The 15,000-nt window shown below is 63.2% G+C and overlaps 2 protein-coding genes across 7 annotated transcripts in view; one reads left to right on the top strand and one right to left on the bottom strand.

The window, feature by feature from the left end:
- Nucleotides 1–1,413, top strand: part of TMEM94 (transmembrane protein 94) — a 20,186-nt gene extending 18,773 nt beyond the window's left edge. For both annotated transcript variants that reach the window (XM_067715101.1, XM_067715100.1), the window contains exon 31: nucleotides 144–1,413. In XM_067715101.1, the coding sequence (XP_067571202.1) occupies nucleotides 144–216 (73 nt within the window). In that variant the 3' untranslated portion in view covers nucleotides 217–1,413. The remainder of the gene's footprint in view (nucleotides 1–143) is intronic.
- CASKIN2 (CASK interacting protein 2) lies at nucleotides 1,221–15,000 on the bottom strand. 5 transcript variants are annotated; one of them, XM_067715107.1, is made up of 21 exons: nucleotides 14,884–15,000; nucleotides 13,572–13,653; nucleotides 13,105–13,418; nucleotides 9,018–9,069; nucleotides 8,397–8,494; nucleotides 7,849–7,994; nucleotides 7,651–7,746; nucleotides 7,434–7,564; nucleotides 7,139–7,247; nucleotides 6,785–6,893; nucleotides 6,499–6,593; nucleotides 5,781–6,042; nucleotides 5,536–5,657; nucleotides 5,377–5,437; nucleotides 5,172–5,263; nucleotides 4,863–4,973; nucleotides 4,683–4,784; nucleotides 4,455–4,593; nucleotides 2,851–4,317; nucleotides 2,537–2,759; nucleotides 1,221–2,097 (listed from the first exon to the last, which is right to left on the bottom strand). In XM_067715107.1, exons 3-21 carry the CDS (start codon nucleotides 13,196–13,198, stop codon nucleotides 2,007–2,009), a joined length of 3,600 nt encoding a protein of 1,199 aa, XP_067571208.1. In that variant the 5' UTR covers nucleotides 13,199–13,418; nucleotides 13,572–13,653; nucleotides 14,884–15,000; the 3' UTR covers nucleotides 1,221–2,006. The 5 variants fall into 5 exon arrangements, with proteins under 5 accessions (XP_067571208.1, XP_067571205.1, XP_067571207.1 ...); XM_067715104.1 differs by having other exon boundaries at nucleotides 14,800–14,959; XM_067715106.1 differs by having other exon boundaries at nucleotides 13,105–13,604.

The raw sequence follows: 15,000 nt of genomic DNA, 5'->3' as shown, positions 1-15,000 counted from the left end.
GGTGTGTTCCCTAAGCCCGTCACCTCCGGGGCACCGTTCCCCTGCCTTCCCACTGCCGTCCCGCCCTCCTCCTCGGGTGTCCTGCCCGTCCCCTCGTCTGGGGGGTCTGCGCTAACCTGGACTTTAATCTCCCGCCCTACCAGGGTCCGGGTCCGCTACCAGAAGCGACAGAAACTGCAGTTTGAAACTAAGCTGGGCATGAACTCTCCCTTCTGAGCCACTGGCCGTGGTGGTCATAGTTGCTCTGGATCGTAGGGCTAAAGCCAGACCCATTTCTGAGTCTGGGGAGTTGATATCATGAATGTTTCAGGGTTTGCTCTTGCGCCCTATGGCGTTGGAGGCCCAACTCCCGGTGTCAGACCCAGCTGTCGTCCTGCCCCCCGGGGAATTACTGAAGAGATGCTGAGCTGTGGCCTTGGTGTCAGGACAGTCTGGCTCTTCCTCACCAGGGGGAGCACCCCTGGACTCTTGAATGTATGACCTCGTGCGCTTAAAAGAGGGGCCCTCAGCCCCCTCCACCTGTGGGCCGCCCCCCTTCAGGGTCACCGAATGCAGCGCCCTCTGCTCTTGGGTTTTCAGGCAGAGCTATGAGCCATGGGGCTGAGCTTCCACCTTTTGTGGGAGAGCAGCCGTGGGAGATCCGAACAGCTCTCTAGGCCACTGTTGAAGGCAGGGGTGGTGGTTCATCCTCCCTGTGCCCCTCTCATCCTGTATTCCTGGGGCAGGGGCCTGGATTTGGCCCTGAGTACTTTCCCTCCCTTCCTCTGTGGTCAGGGGGGAGCCTCACACAGAAACCTGAAGATGCAGCAGAGCCCCCGCCTGGCCCTGGAACCTCCTCCTGTGCCTGCCCTCAAGCTGGCGGAGAGAGCCAGTCCTGGGGTACAGCCCAGGGCTCCTTTCAGCCCCGGCCCTAGTTATCCTGTGAGAATGTTTTCACTGGTGTATTATTATTTTTTACTGGAAATGAGCCTTTTAGGAATGAATACAGACTGGTTTGTATTAAAACTGATAAATTCCTGAAGAAAAACCTGTGGCTGGTCCATGAGGCAGCCACTAACGGACCTACCCAGGGCTTCGGCCAGTGACGGAGCCCCTCCGCAAAGGTGAGGAGGGGAGGGCCCAAGCCTTCCTCCTTGCGCGTCAGTGGGAGCGCTCGGGTCCGGCTCAGGTGCGACCCCTGGCTCAGAGGTCCGTGGCGCAGATCCAAACACAGAGCCCGATCACGTGGAATGACACTTTCATTGGTGTTAGTTGGGGGAAGAGGTTAATGGTTACAGAGCCGGGGCCTGGGCCAACCAGGTCAGGCTTCCAGCCCCAAGGCGGGCAGTGGGTGCTCTTGCTGTGGTCCGAAGCCCCTCCCCCACTGCGTCCTCTCAGGCAGTTATAGATAGAATAAATTCCATTTAAAATATATGCATTTCTCTCTGCTTAAAAAATAACATTTACAGTTGGGAACGTCTGGACTTTGGGGGACCTGTGAATCCCACTGTTCCCACCCCCGCCAGCTCTGCCTCACTGAGGGCAGGCAGGGGCGGCGGCGGAGGCTGGCCTGGCCGCTTGTTTACATGTCCTGTGAACACCTGCGGGGGACCAGGCCAGACACACCGCCTCCTCCAGCCTCTGGGCGCCAGGACAGCACAGTGGGTGGCCAGAGGGCCTTGGCACAGGGGCTTGAGACACTGGGGGGACAGAGGAGGTACCCCAGAAGCCCGGCCACCACCTCTTTCTTCCTGGAGAGGAAGCTCTCACCAGGGTCCCTGCCCAAAAGGCAGGGCCGTCCCGTCAGGTTACACACTGGGAGGGGGCTCTGCTGAGGTGTCAGGTTCTGACGAGTCCCCTCAGCTCCCCTGGGGGCCGCCTCCCAGAGCCCTGGTGCCGACAGCCGTTGGCTTGCAGCAACAGGAGGGACCCCGCTAGGGCGGCAGGGGCGGCGTCCGTGCCGGGGGAAAGGCAGTGGCTGAGGAAGGTCACGGTGGGCACTGCTGCGAGCTGCCAGCAGGTCCGGCTCAGTCCAGCATGGCATCCAGCTGGTTAGCCAGGGCGTCGAACATGGTGCTGATGTCATCCAGGATGTGCTTGGTGGAGGTGCCGGGGGGGCTGCAGCAGGGGAAGGAGCAGGTCAGATCAGCCAGCGGTCCGCACCCTGCCGGCCCGGGGCAAGGGGGCTGCTACCGGGAGCGTGGTTGGTGCGCACTTTGAGTGCGTCTTCTCCTAATTCTCACAACTTCCCGAGGCAGTAGGAGTTACCGTTCCCTTCCTTGCACAGAGACGCTGGGGCTCACAGGGAGAAGTGACTTGCCCAAGCTCACGTGCCTCTAAGTGGCAGCCACCAGGATTCCCTGCAGGTCAGATCCGGGTGACCCCAGGCCCAGGCTCCTCCCATCCCAATAGGGGCCCCCCAGCCCGAGGATCTGCCCAACGTGATGGTGACATCCCCCTCCCGTCATTCCCGGAACCCTGGGAAAAGGCTTCAGGATTCGGGCGGAGCTGCTCTTACGCCGCCTTCTCCCCCTCCGAAGCACCCAGCACCCCTCACCCCTCTCGCTCCTCAGCACCAATGCTCTTCTCCGCGGCCCGCAAGGCAGCTGCCAGGGATGAGCTGGTCTGCTCCAGTCTCTGCTGGGCCCGGCCTGGGCCCGTGGCCCCAGTGTTCTCTGGCCTTGGAGGGGGCACAGGGCGGGGGCCGAGCCGGGGAGCCAGCTTAGGGCCAGAAAATGCCAGCTGGGTGCAGGCCACAGACACAGGCTTGGGGGCTGTTCCTGCAGAGACAAAGAGGTTGGCTTGTGACTCAGCTGGGCTGGGCACGAGCCCTGCCAACACCACCCTCTCCCCGCGGGTCCCGCCTCATACCTGCTCCGGGCACCTTGAGGAGGGCAGCAGGGGGAGCCGGGGGCTCCATCTCCCCGGGCCGCCGACTGTTTTCCAGAGCCGGCCCCGGGCAGGGAGCCATGGGGGCCTGGGTCGGGGGGCTGGGAGAGAGAGGGGCTGGAGCTCCGGGGTTTGGGAGGCTGCTAGGGTCAGGCCGGGGAGGGCTGGCAGAGGCCGAGGGGGACTCGCCGGGGGTCTGCGGGGACAGGGCGGCAGGGGGGCCGGGCGTGGCGCCGGCCACCCCGAAGGCCAGGAGTGCCGTCTGCAGTGGCTCCCTCTCCCGGCATTTGGGCCTCCGCTTAACAGTGTCTGACTCTGTGAGGTTGAAGTCGAGGCCAGCAGGCACAGGCGTCTCCCGGGGTGGGGGGCCCGCCGGCTTGGGCCTCTGTTTGATCGTCAGGTTCCCCTCCTCCGCGAACGGGAGCCCCTCCCCTGAGCTGCCCCGAGACGGGGGTGTCCCCTCGGGCCCTGGGTCCTCCTCCTCTGTGTCCGATGCGGCGCCAGCCGGGGCGGGCAGGCTGGGGGGCTCCGAGGGGCCCGTGGGTTCACTGAGTGTTCGCCTCCGGGGCCCTGGGGCCCCCTCCTTGGGCGCCGGGCTTCCATCTGGCGGCGGCGGCGGCTCCAGGGTGGGGCCGGAGACCGAGCTGAGGCGCTTGGGGGGCGGGGGCGGGGGGCCTTTGCGGCGGGCCCGCAGGGCGAAGGACTGGCTGCGGGGCGCCCCTCGGGTTGGCGTCGGGCTGGGGCTGGTCCGGGCGAGGGCGCTGCGTCCTGGTCGCCGAGTGAGGGTGGCGTAACTGCCCAAGGCACTATCCACCGGCCCTTCGGCCTCCCCCTCGGCTTCCCCCTCGGCCGGGCTGGGGCGGCTCAGGCTGTGGGACCGGCGCTTGGGCCGAGGCGGGTCTGGAGGAGTGGCCAGGGGCCCGGCCAAGTAGGAGAAGGCCCGGGGTGCACCAGGAGGCGGCCCTGGGGCTGGGCTGGAGGGCGAGCCCTGGGGGTACATAAAAACATAAGGGGGGGCCCCTTGGCCAGGAAGTGGGGAACAAAGCTTAGGGGGCCGCTCTGTCCCCTCTGGAAGATTCCTCTCCTGTGGGGTGTTGGGGTCTCCGCCACTGGGCTGGGAGGCAGGCTGTTCCTGTGAGTGCCCAGACCCCCGTGAGCGTGCCCCGATGCTCTCCTGGCTGGGGGAGCGGGCAGGAGGCAGGGGGAGCGGCTCGGGGCCACCCCCTGCCATGGCCGCCTGTAGCTCTGGGCTCAGCTCGCTGCCCTGGAAGGTGAGGAGGCGCGGGCCAGCCACAGCCGGACCGTCCCCATTCTCCAGCCCCTCGATGGCCATCAGCTCCGGGGCCCTGGCCAGCCGGCGGCCGCCGTCACCTGGGGCCTCCCCCTGCAGTAGGCCCCGCCGAAGCTCGGCCAGCCGCTTCACCCCCAGCATGAGCTTCTTCTGATGACCTGGGAGGGGGGGATAGAGGCGGAAGGGTTAGCTGGGGCTGGGAAGGGTCACCCTCATCCCTCCTGGACCCCCGAAACATTCTGGAGATCCTCCAGGGCACGCGGGGGCCCAGCCAGAGGCCCAGGGCAGTCCTCACCGAGCTTGTTGACTCCGATCTCCTGCAGCTCCTCCCAAGTGAGGTCGGCCACCAGCCCCATGGAATCGTAGCCGCTGCTCACCAGCTGCTTGTGGTACTGCGGCAGCCCCAGCGCGCACAGCCACTCCAGCAGGTCTGCCTGCAAAAGCAGCACCGTCGGCCCCCGAGCCAGGAAGGCAGTGCAAAGCCGCAGCTGAAGGTGGGAGCCCGTGCCCGTCGCCCACTCACCGGGATATAGTTGGGTAACCACTCGGCGATGCTGAGCTGGGCGATCTCTGAGGCGATCTTCTTCCTGTGCCCGGGCTTGGTCACCCCGATGGCCGTCAGGTCCTGCCACACAGAGTCATGCCATCAGGCCTCCTGCTCTGCCCACTGGTTCCTGCACTGCCCTCCCGCTGCAGCACCTACCTCGGGTGTCATGCGGCTGATAGTTGGCACGTCATAGCCAGCCTGCAGAAAGTGGGCAGTGTAGCTCTCCAGCTGGAACTCGCTGAGCCAGTTATGAATGGCCTGAGCGTCCTGTGGTATGGGGGGAGGGGTGAAGGTAATGGAGCTGAGTCTGCTGGGGCGGGGGCAGGGGCAGGGGCGGGGTGCCAAGGCCACAGACCTGCCACTGACCCCAGCCTCCCCAGGGGCCTGGTCTGAGAAGGGACTTAAGTCCACACTGAGGCCCATCCCAACCCCTACCCGCAGCCCACTCCCCAGTGCAGGTCACACCTTCCCCTCCAGCAGCTGCTCCGGCCTCACGTCCTGGGTGAAGAGCTGCTCCCCGGAGCGGTAGTTGGCTAGAGGGCGGTGGTTTGGGTTGTCTTCAAGGAGGGAGAGAAATGGAATCAGGGTGGCAGGACAAAGGGGTGCCAAGCCCTCAGCCTCCCCACCTGCACCGCTCCTAGCCCACCCAGGTCCCAGTCTCCCTTCCTACCTGCCAGGGACGGGGGGTGCAGTCCTGGCAGCACCTGGTCCTCTCCAGCAGAGGGCAGTGGCTAAAGACAGGGAAGGAACTGACTCTCACTTGGGGAACTGGCAGCGGGTGTGGGGGGCCCGGCCCTGGTCCCAACCAACACCCCCCCCGCCCCCCCACCTGGGCATTCTCAATAAGGAGGCCGGTGCTGTGGCCGTTGGTGCCCTCGGAACTCTGTCCGCTGCCAGCACTGCGGATGCTGCCCACGCTGCCCTCGCTGCCCACACTGTTCCTGTCACCTGCTGTGGGGGGCAGAAACCAAGGGGTTAGAGCCCCAGTTGGCCCTGCCAACAGCTGACTGGCAGCTTGCCAGAGCCAGATGTCTACCCCAGTACTCAGCACTGCCCCCCCCCAGGAGGAGGTACCTGGGCTGTCTGGGCTGAGGCCCACCCGAGGCAGCTGGCCATAGGTAAGGGGGTGCAGGGAGTCATCAGCAGGGGGCTGTGGTGTCCTGGAGAGGCCTGGGCGCAGGGTGGTGGACGCACAGGGGAGGCGGGGTGCAAGGACGCCCACCCGCTTGCTGACCACTTCCACGATGCCTGGGGGAAAGTAGCCCACGCGGTCCGTGCCCCTCTGGCTCTCGTGGATGTGGCCCTTCCAGCGGCCGTCGGGGTGCTGCTCAAGCACCTGTGGCAGAGGGGCCGGGGGACGGACGAGGCCACGGTCACGTGCTGCACCCAGCGCCCAGCCCTGCAGCTGCGGTCCAGCTCTTCCCCTCCCCCCGGGGAGCTGGCCTCTGGTGCCCAAGCTGGCCCACAGTTCTGGCCCTGCCGCCAGCATCCAGCCCAATCCCCTGGGTGCCTCCAGGGCATACCAACAAGAGTCTGGAGTCAGCCTGGGTTCAGGTCCCAGCTCCACTGCTTGCTAGCTTGCGACTTTGGACAGACTGCTTTCATTCCCTAAGCCTCAATTTTGTCAGCGCCAAAAAGGAAATGGTAAGAGCACCTACCTTACCTGGATTGGGAGGAACTCAACGAGGTTGTGCATATAAAGACCCTAACACAGAGCCTGATCCCCAGTAGGTGCCCAAGGAGGTGACAGCAATCATTGTGTCTCAAAGGAACGCCTGCATTGTGTCCTCACCGTGATGACGTCCCCTGCCCGGACGTTGAGGGCAGTGGGATCGTGGAGGTTCCAGAAATCCTTGAGTGCTCGGACCTTCAGGATCCCTGAGGCCTCTAGAAGAAGGAGGAGGACAGGTGTCATCTGAGGGTCCTTAGGGCATCTTCCCACCCCTCCAGTCCCCTGTTCATGACCCCCCAGACCAGCCCGGGGCCCAGGAGCGTGGCATCCTCTCCTGCTCCGCTCCCTGGGACCCTCTGGAGCGGCTCCGGATGCCCTGGGCTGGGTCTTCTCCCCACACGCTCACCCCGCAGTAGCTGCTTGATTTCACGGCTGGCCTGGGAGGTGGTGAACTGATTCACGATGTCCAGTGCCGTCTGGTTATACGTGTTCCGTATGTTCACGTCCACCCCACCCTGGGTGCAACAGTGCGGGGTAAGCCTGTGCTGGGCGCCTGGTTTGTCGCGTCTCCCAATTCTCACAGCTACCCAGCAGGTAGTTACTATTTTCAGATTTTACAGATGAGGAAGTGGAAGCTCAGAGATAGGGTCAAGGATGAGCTCAAGGTCACTCAGCTAGTAAAAGACGGAACCGGGGCTTGAACCCGGCACCCGCTGGGGACCCGTCCACACCCGCGGGCTGACCAGGGGCCCACACGCACCTCCAGGAGCAGCCGCACCACCTCGGTCTTGCCATACAGCGCGGCCTCGTGGAGAGCCGTGCCTGTCTTGGTCTGGCGGTTGATCTCAATCCCAGCTCTCAGGAGCTGCCTGTGGAGGGGAGGGTGAGTTACTGGGGCAGAGGACAGGGGGTGGGGAAGGAGAGGAAGCCGATTGCTGGGGGCTGGGAGAGAGACCCAGAGCGAGGGTGAAGAGGGCAGCAGGGCGGGGCACTGAGGGGACATCGCCAGTCCCAGCGGAAAAGGATGAGGATGTTGGGGGGGCCCCGGTGGGTACCTGATGACCTCTCTGTGGCCGTTCTTGGCAGCCAAGTGCAGGGGTGTGGTATAGTTGGGGTCACACGGGTCCTTGGCCTCCCCCTCCAGCAGTGCCACACATAAGTGGCTGTTCAGTAACAGCTGGGCCACCTGCAGCAACCAGCACTCAGGTAGGGCCTCCTCCTGAGACCCCAGAGACCCCCAGAACCCAGTACCCCAAGGGCGGCAGGCCCTACCTTGAGCCGTCCAAATTCGCAGGCCAGGTCCAAGGGCGTCTTCTTGGCCTTGTTGACCAGGCACGGGTTGGACTGATGCTGGAGGAGCATTTCTGACTGGGGTGGAGGGAGCCAAGTGAGGGGTCTGGCCTGGCCGACCCCCGTGCCAGCCCCCCTCTCCCTGCCCCCGCGCCCCTGTAGGCTGGCAGGGTCACGTACCACTTCATAGTGTCCGTACTGGGCAGCCAGGTGCAGCGGGATCTGCCCATCCAGCGAGGCGGCGTTCACGGCCGCGGAGGCCCGCAGCAGCAGCCTCACGGGCTCCAGCCGGCCCTGCCAGGCTGCATAGTGCAGCGGGCGCATGCCTGCCAGAGGGAAGGGGGTTCTAAAGGAGGTCGAGGGATGGCGTGGGGCCGGAGGAGGGAACCGAGCAGGGTCTGGAGCCACCCCAGCTGGCGGGGAGAAGCGAAGCTGGCTTCACCCGGGTTTGGTCAGGGAGAGGTCCGGCTGTCTGGGGCTGAAGCCAGAATCCCACCTTGTCCACCACGGATGACCTGGTGACCTTGTAACGGTGATGTAACCTCAACTTTCTTACCTGGATAATGGGACGTCAGTACCACCCACTACCCCAGAAGGCTGTGAAGACTGAAGAGGTGAAGCATTTGCAAGTTCAGAGAAGCTATGCCAACATCTGTTAGCACGGCTACGATGTAGCAGGGGCAAACTCTGACCACAGGGTCTGGGGTGCGGGTACACTGGGCTCTCACCATTGCTGTCCTTGATGTCAACGGTGGCCTGAGCCTCCAGCAGCAAGGCTATGAGCTCCAGGCTGCCCCCCAGGGCGGCGTGGTGGAGAGCCGAGAACCTGGTGTGGTGGGACACAAGGTCGGGGGTGTCAGGGAGCGGCCCCCCGCCCCCAAATCCTGGTCTTTCACAGCAGCCCCATCCTGGGGGCCGTCAGGGATGAGTTATTTGCCACTGCACCCCCGGCCCCCCCCCCGCCAGCCCTGCCACGGGAGCAGAGCAGCCGGGCTGCAGCATGAAAGGGCTCAGTGTCTGCGCTGACAGGCCTGTTTGTCTGGCCTCCCTCACAGCCGGCCCAGGGGAGGGGGCCGTGGGAGCAGGAGCCCGAGGGCTCCTACCCTCCAGGGAGAAAGGGGGGCCCAGCAGGAATCTGACCCAAGGAGGCCTCTCAGAGAGGCACCAGGGCCCCCTCCCCTCCCTCAGGGATAGCTCCACGGGCAGGCGCGCGGGCAGGGCCCTGAGCTCTCGGCAAACACGCTTCAAGGGCCAAGTTTGAGAGGGGAAGGGACTCTAGGCCCCAGGTCTTTCCACTGCCCCTCCCCCCCCTCCCCCAGTTTTCAAGAGGGACGGGGGCTCCCGCTCACCCATCAGCATCCTGGTAGTTGACGTTGAGTCTCTTCGTGGAGCCAAGGAGCTCTGGGGGTCAGAGCGGGAGGCATCAGGGCACCCTCGAATGAGCCGCCCTTGCCCACACCTGACCCAGCGCCCCCTCCCCGCCCACCTCCCGCCTCCAGCTGACCTCTTGGAGTGCAGGAAAGCATCTGCCCCATGGCCCTTTAGCTGTCAGTCCCTATGGCTTCCCACCCTGGCCCATCAGCTGGAGGGCGCCGCTGCAGCAGTGGCCTGGCTTCCCTGGGCCCCCAGCCCCGCTTGTTTATAGGGTCAAAGGGGGCGGTGGGGGGGACTGGCATGCTATGCCCTCAGAGGACAGTCCCACGAGCGCATGGTTGGCATTCCTGCCTGAATGGGCCAAGGAGTGAGCCTCATTGTCCCACGGGCCGAGGGGGCTGGGAGAGAAAGGAGAGGGTACCAGAAGCTCGAGAGTAGAGGGCGGATGCCAGGGCTGGACTCAAAGGCCACACTGCCCGGCCCTGGGTCATCCCTGAGCGGAGCATAGTGGGGAAGGTGGTGTCACACAGACCTCGCCACGCCCTGGCTCTGCCACATACTAGCGGTGTGATCTTGGACAAGTCACTTGACCTCTCGGGTTGTGTCCTCATCTGTAAAATGGGCTGATCACACAAGTTGCTCACGGGGGTTGTGAGTACAATGCCTGACCCTTGTGAAAGACGGGAGCTCTCACCATTCAGCACTCCTTACATGTTAGCCATTATTACCAAGAGGCTGTCCTCCAGCGAAAGCTGGTACAGTCCCCCCAGGGCCCCTGTCAGGGGAGTAACTGCTGACTCTGCACCCACAGGCTCCTAGCAGAGAGCTCTGTACCCCGGGGAGCAAGGGGAGGATGCTGGTTCATCCCCCTCTCGGTGACAGGGACGGGGTTCAGACAGGTGTGCTCCACGTGTGAGCCAGGGTGTGGGAGGGGGTGGGCCCCGAGGAGTGTTGCGGAGGGGAAGGAGAGTGCCTGTCACAGGCGGGCCCCTGCCTCCTGCTGGAACCCACCCCTGCCGGGAAGGAGGAGGCCTGGCTCAACCCGGCTGGGCAGGGCGCCAAGCATGCTGGTCCAGGCCTGCCCCCCAGGCCCTGGTGGGCCCCTGAATACCCCAGCAAGACAGGGCCTCATTCCAGTAGGGAGGGACCAAGCCTGCAGTGAGGAGCACAGGATGGGAAGGGGGAGACAGCTACGCTTAGGGCTGAGGCGATTGCGCCACAGCGAAAAGGTGAATACGGAGTCAAAGAGTGACGGAAGAGGTGAGGGGGTGGGGGCCACAGGAAAGAAACCCAGGCCTCCCAGCCTTCCTGTAGCCCCCTTGGAAAGTCCTTGTCACACAGAACCATTCAGGGCAGTGGAAAGAACAGGGGCCCTAGAAGCAGGAAGTGCGTGATTCAAATTCTTCTCCCTCTTACTGGCTGTGTGACCTTGGCCAGCCCTGGTACCTCTCTGAGCCTCAGTGAAGACAACGAGGTCAAGCAGGGAAGAGGCACAGAAAGTCCCTCCAGCTACTGCCAGCCTGGACAGCCTGGGCTGGGGCAGCTCAGCGGTGAGAGGCAGCCCCTCCGGGGAGTGGCAGGACAACATGACAGAAGGGACAGGAACAGGGGCAGGGCCAGGCTGGGTGGCTCTGTTCTTTCCCGAACAATGGCCGGAAAGGCGGTGGGGAGAGGCTCAGAGTGACTGAACTGGGGACCTTGGTGGGAGGGTGGAGGGTCCTAGGTTCTTGGCAGTGGCTCCCGGCACTTCCCCTGCGGCACAACCTTCTTCCCAGGCCTGGCTCTGCGGGTGGAAGGGTCGCTCCTCCTGATTTAGGCTCGGGCAGAGGATGTGAGCTCAGCAGGCCGCCCCCAGCCCACTCCATTTCCTCTGGCCAGAGAAGGAGACAGCTCAAAAAAGGGGGCAGGGGAGGGTGGGAGGAAGGGCAGAGGCAAGGCCAGGGCAACTGTAGCCCTCTCCTCCCAGCCACCTGCTCCCTAAAGAGGACCTGGGTAGGCAGGGAAAGCCGGCCCCCAGTGACCAGATATCAGATGCAGCAGGCTGAGGGAGCACCTCTCTCTGGACAGCCAGAAAGCTTTAGCCACCGGCAGAGGGAAAAGAGGGAGCCCTGCCACCTCCCTTCCAGCAGTTTCCTTTGCCTTTCTGGGTATGGAGCAGGAGTTTCCAGCCTCCCTTCTCAGAACTGCTTCAGAATCACCTGAAGAACTTTCGGATTTGCAGAGTCCCAGGCTCTCTGTGATGATTCTGTAATTCTGGGAGAGACCGGGGAGTCTGTACTTGCAGAACTATCCCTAGGTAATTCTGATGGGCAGCCAAGTGCGGCAGCACAGGGCAGAGGGCTCAGGCTTGTCTTTGATCTGCCACACAATGGCCGTGTGACCTTGGGCAAATCACTAACCCTCTCTGAGTGTCAGTTTCCTTATCTGTAAAGTGCATGTAGAAGTACCCATCTCCCAGGGAATGGAGAGGATTACAATATTTCATAAACTGTAGGGTCTGCAAAGGTCACCTTGTGATCTCCTTTTTGTCACCAGCTTTCCCAGCTTCTCAGAGGACTGGGAGGGGGGACAGGTGGTTCCAGGACCCTATCGCTCTGTGCCTGTGCCTACACTCTGTGCAAGTCCCTTGGGGAGTGGGGGGAAGGATCATCTTCCTCCACAGATGTTTCCCCCCTCTGGGCACAGGGGACCTTCCCGGAGCCTAGGAGCCTGGCTGCAAGGTTTCTGCCACCAGCCTCCAGCCACTTGCCCTCCTGAGGGCCTCACTTTGAGGTCTGAGGCCCCAGGGCTGTGAGGCCGGCAGCAGCTCAACCAAGGCCCTACTGGGCAGGTTGCCAAAAGCAACACAGAGGTGAGGGGAGGAGGGGCAGTGGCTCCCACCCTGGGGCCTCCAGGGCCTCCCTGGACCCTCCTTGGCACCTTCCCCCATCGGGCTCACCCTGCATCCACTCCCCCAGGGCACAGAGAGCACCCCTCACGATTCCATCTCCCTACACCCCGGGTGTCCTGCCCTGGCGTGTAAGTGGGGACACTCACACACGTGCACAACTCCCAGACCCTTAAAATCCTTCCTTCTGGCACCCCACGCTCCCAGGTGTGGGTGGGGATAATTGGACATCTTCAGGTAGCCTGGGGGACTCCTTCCTGTGCAGAGGGCCAAGCTGTGTCTTGGGCTAGAGCCCCAGCACTCCAGAAGGACCCTCTCTCCCCCAGCCCAAGTCTGGTGGCAGGAGCCATCTCCTGTCCCTGCTGGTCCAGGAACTCAAGGGGACAAGTCCAGTGTCCTCCTGGGACAGTCCAGAGAGCTTGCCCTGAAGCCCAGAGGTCTACTCTCCTTGCAGGGTCTCGCTGCACAGGTACTCAGGAGATGGAAGTCAGGTGTAGCCACCTGTGCACAGAGCTCCCACAACCTTGTCGACTAGAGACCCCAGGCTGCAGAGACCTCCAGAAAATTAACTTAGGACACCACCCCCCCCCCAGGGGACACAGGCAGATAAGTCAGGGGGATGGGGGCTTTCGTAAGCAGTTAGATAATGTTGAACTTTGTTTTAAGCAGAATTCCCTTTAAAAAGCCATCTTACAGATATCTGCATCAAGCTGGCAAAAACACAGAGATGCTCTGGTTGAACTGGGGGTGGGCGTGGAGGTTGAGCTCTAGCTATTCAGTCTTTCCCAACTCACTGCCAGAAACCCCACGGCTCCAAAGAACACATTGGAAAAACCACCTGCTAAAGGCAACTCCATGAGGGCAGGACTTTTAGTTTGTCTTGTTCACTGCTGTGGCTCAGTGCTTAGAGCCTGGCACACCATAGGCACCCAAAAAACTTAGAATGAATGTACTTCAATACTTTTACTTTACAGGTGAGGAAACTGAGGCCCAGAGAGGTAAAGTGACTTGCCTAAGGGTTCACAGCAAGGGGGACCCAACTTCCTCACTGGCTCTCCCACACAGAGGCACTCCCACCCCAAGTCCCCAGGTCGGAGTGACCGCCCAGGCCTCTCTCCACAGCCTGGCTCTCCGGGGAGGGTCTTAGCTGGAGAGTCACCCCGTCAAGTACTCACTGGTCTTTGTGGCCTTGACCTTAGCCACCAGTTTCTGCACACCAGTCACATCTCCATTCTTGACAGCGAGGATCAGGTCCTGTTCTCGACCCATCCTGGTCCCTGGGCTGGGCTCTGAGCTCAGGAGTCCAGGGCAGAGGCAGGGAAACGGGTCGAAGCCGAGGTGTCAGGGTGCCATCCCTTGGCCCTCTGGAGGGCCAGGCGTCCAGGGGGAGTGTGTCTGGTGTCCCAGGCAGTGGGCTTCTTGTTAGGCGCTGACGGGTACCCCCTCAAGGTGCTTCGTGAGCTGCCACCACAAGCAGGAAAGCTGATCTCTGAGGGGGCAGAGGCTGTGTGGAAATCTGAACGGATATCAGCTTGCAGCTTCCGACAGCCCAGGGATGGGCCAGGACTGGGGGTGCCAATCTTTCCAACGTGGCTCAGGAGCACCAGTGCCCACCCAGAGAGCAGCCAGCATTCCCTCACACCTCAGTCAGCAGCGGTGGACATGTCTCAGGGGTCTGCAAAAGATGTGGTCCGCTGAAGGTCTGCTGAAGGCTGGGCCGGAGTCTGTAAGGGTCCCAGAAGCAGGGCTCAGAGAAAGAACAGACAGGGCTTCCAGGGAGTCCCCCAATCACCCCGGCTGCCCTTCTGAGTCAAGGGAGGGGCTGAGCCACTCAAAAGGGGGAGGGAGCCGCCATGCATGAGAGGAGTATTTGGAAGCGGGGAGGTGGTGTTCTGGGAGGGGGAGGCTGAGTCACTGAGGCCCCAGGGCCTGGCAGCACCTCAACCTGGGGCAGGAGGGGCCCTGGCAGCACGACACTGGGGCAGGTCGGGCCAGCAGCCTGTTCTCCACAGCCTGAGGCTCTGACACCCACAGACAACTGGTGGGCCAGGAGGTGGGGCCTGGGAGGGTCAGGCACAGGCAGACGGGCAGGGGTCACTCCCTGTGGAAGGTGCCTGCCCCCAGAACCTCCCCTATCCGAGCTTTGCTGTAATAGCTGGATGCCCTAGCCCCAGGGCTCTTTATGAATTCAGAGGGTGGACTGGGGAGTTAGGGCCCCCCATCTCTGGCAGGGTGTCTGCCTGCAGGACAGGGAGGCTTTACAGCACCTGTTGTTGACCCATCCTCACCCCTTGTGTGGGATGGGGAAGCAGCTGGGCGGAGAACAGAGGTGAGAGCCGGGGCACTGCTGGTAAATGGGGCTGCCTGCCCTCCCAAGCCTGAATCTGAGGCCCAGAGCCCAGACTTCACTTTGGAAAAGCTTACGTCAGTTCCTAGGTGGCCGAGAATTTGTTGCCCGAGTCCTGTGGCATGAGACCTGTGCAGGCCTGGGGCCCTAGCTGGGGTCCTCTTACTCCCCAAAAGTCCCAAGCCCAAACCAGATGGCACTCCAGCTCAAGGCCCGCGGCCGACATTGGGGGAGGGCGCCCCTGGCAGTGCATGGGGTCGGGCTGGCTCCCCCGCCCCCCGGAATGCCAGTCCAGCGCCGCGCAACCCCCCAACCTAGCCCAGCCCAGGCGGACCGGGGAACAAAGCGGCGGGAGGGACCGGGAGGGCCAAGCGCTGGAGGAATTGATGCGGGAAGACGGTACAGGGGAGCGAGGAGGACGGAAGGACACGACAGATGAAGGCGCCCGCGGATCCCGCAAGAAAAGTTAGTTTGTGCCCGCCCTCAACGGTGCTGACCCCCAGATCAGTCCCCGCAGTCTCACCTCTCCCAGCCTCCCCGCCGGGGATCCGGCAGGTCCTGCTCGGTCCCTGGCACTCTGGACGGCGGCTCCCACTGCCCCCCTTACCCTTTTTCTCCTCCTTCTCCTTTTCCAAGGCCGGCTCGGCGCCTCCCGCAGGAAATCCCGCCCCTCCCCCCTCCCTCCGGCCGGATCGGGAGCGGAGGGACCGTCCCGGCAGCGCAG

Source organism: Pseudorca crassidens, chromosome 19 (genome assembly GCF_039906515.1).
Source record: "Pseudorca crassidens isolate mPseCra1 chromosome 19, mPseCra1.hap1, whole genome shotgun sequence".
Taxonomy (NCBI): Eukaryota; Metazoa; Chordata; class Mammalia; order Artiodactyla; family Delphinidae; genus Pseudorca; species Pseudorca crassidens.
The sequence above is the reverse complement of the archived record's forward strand: the minus strand, read 5'-3'. Positions and strand labels throughout refer to the sequence as shown.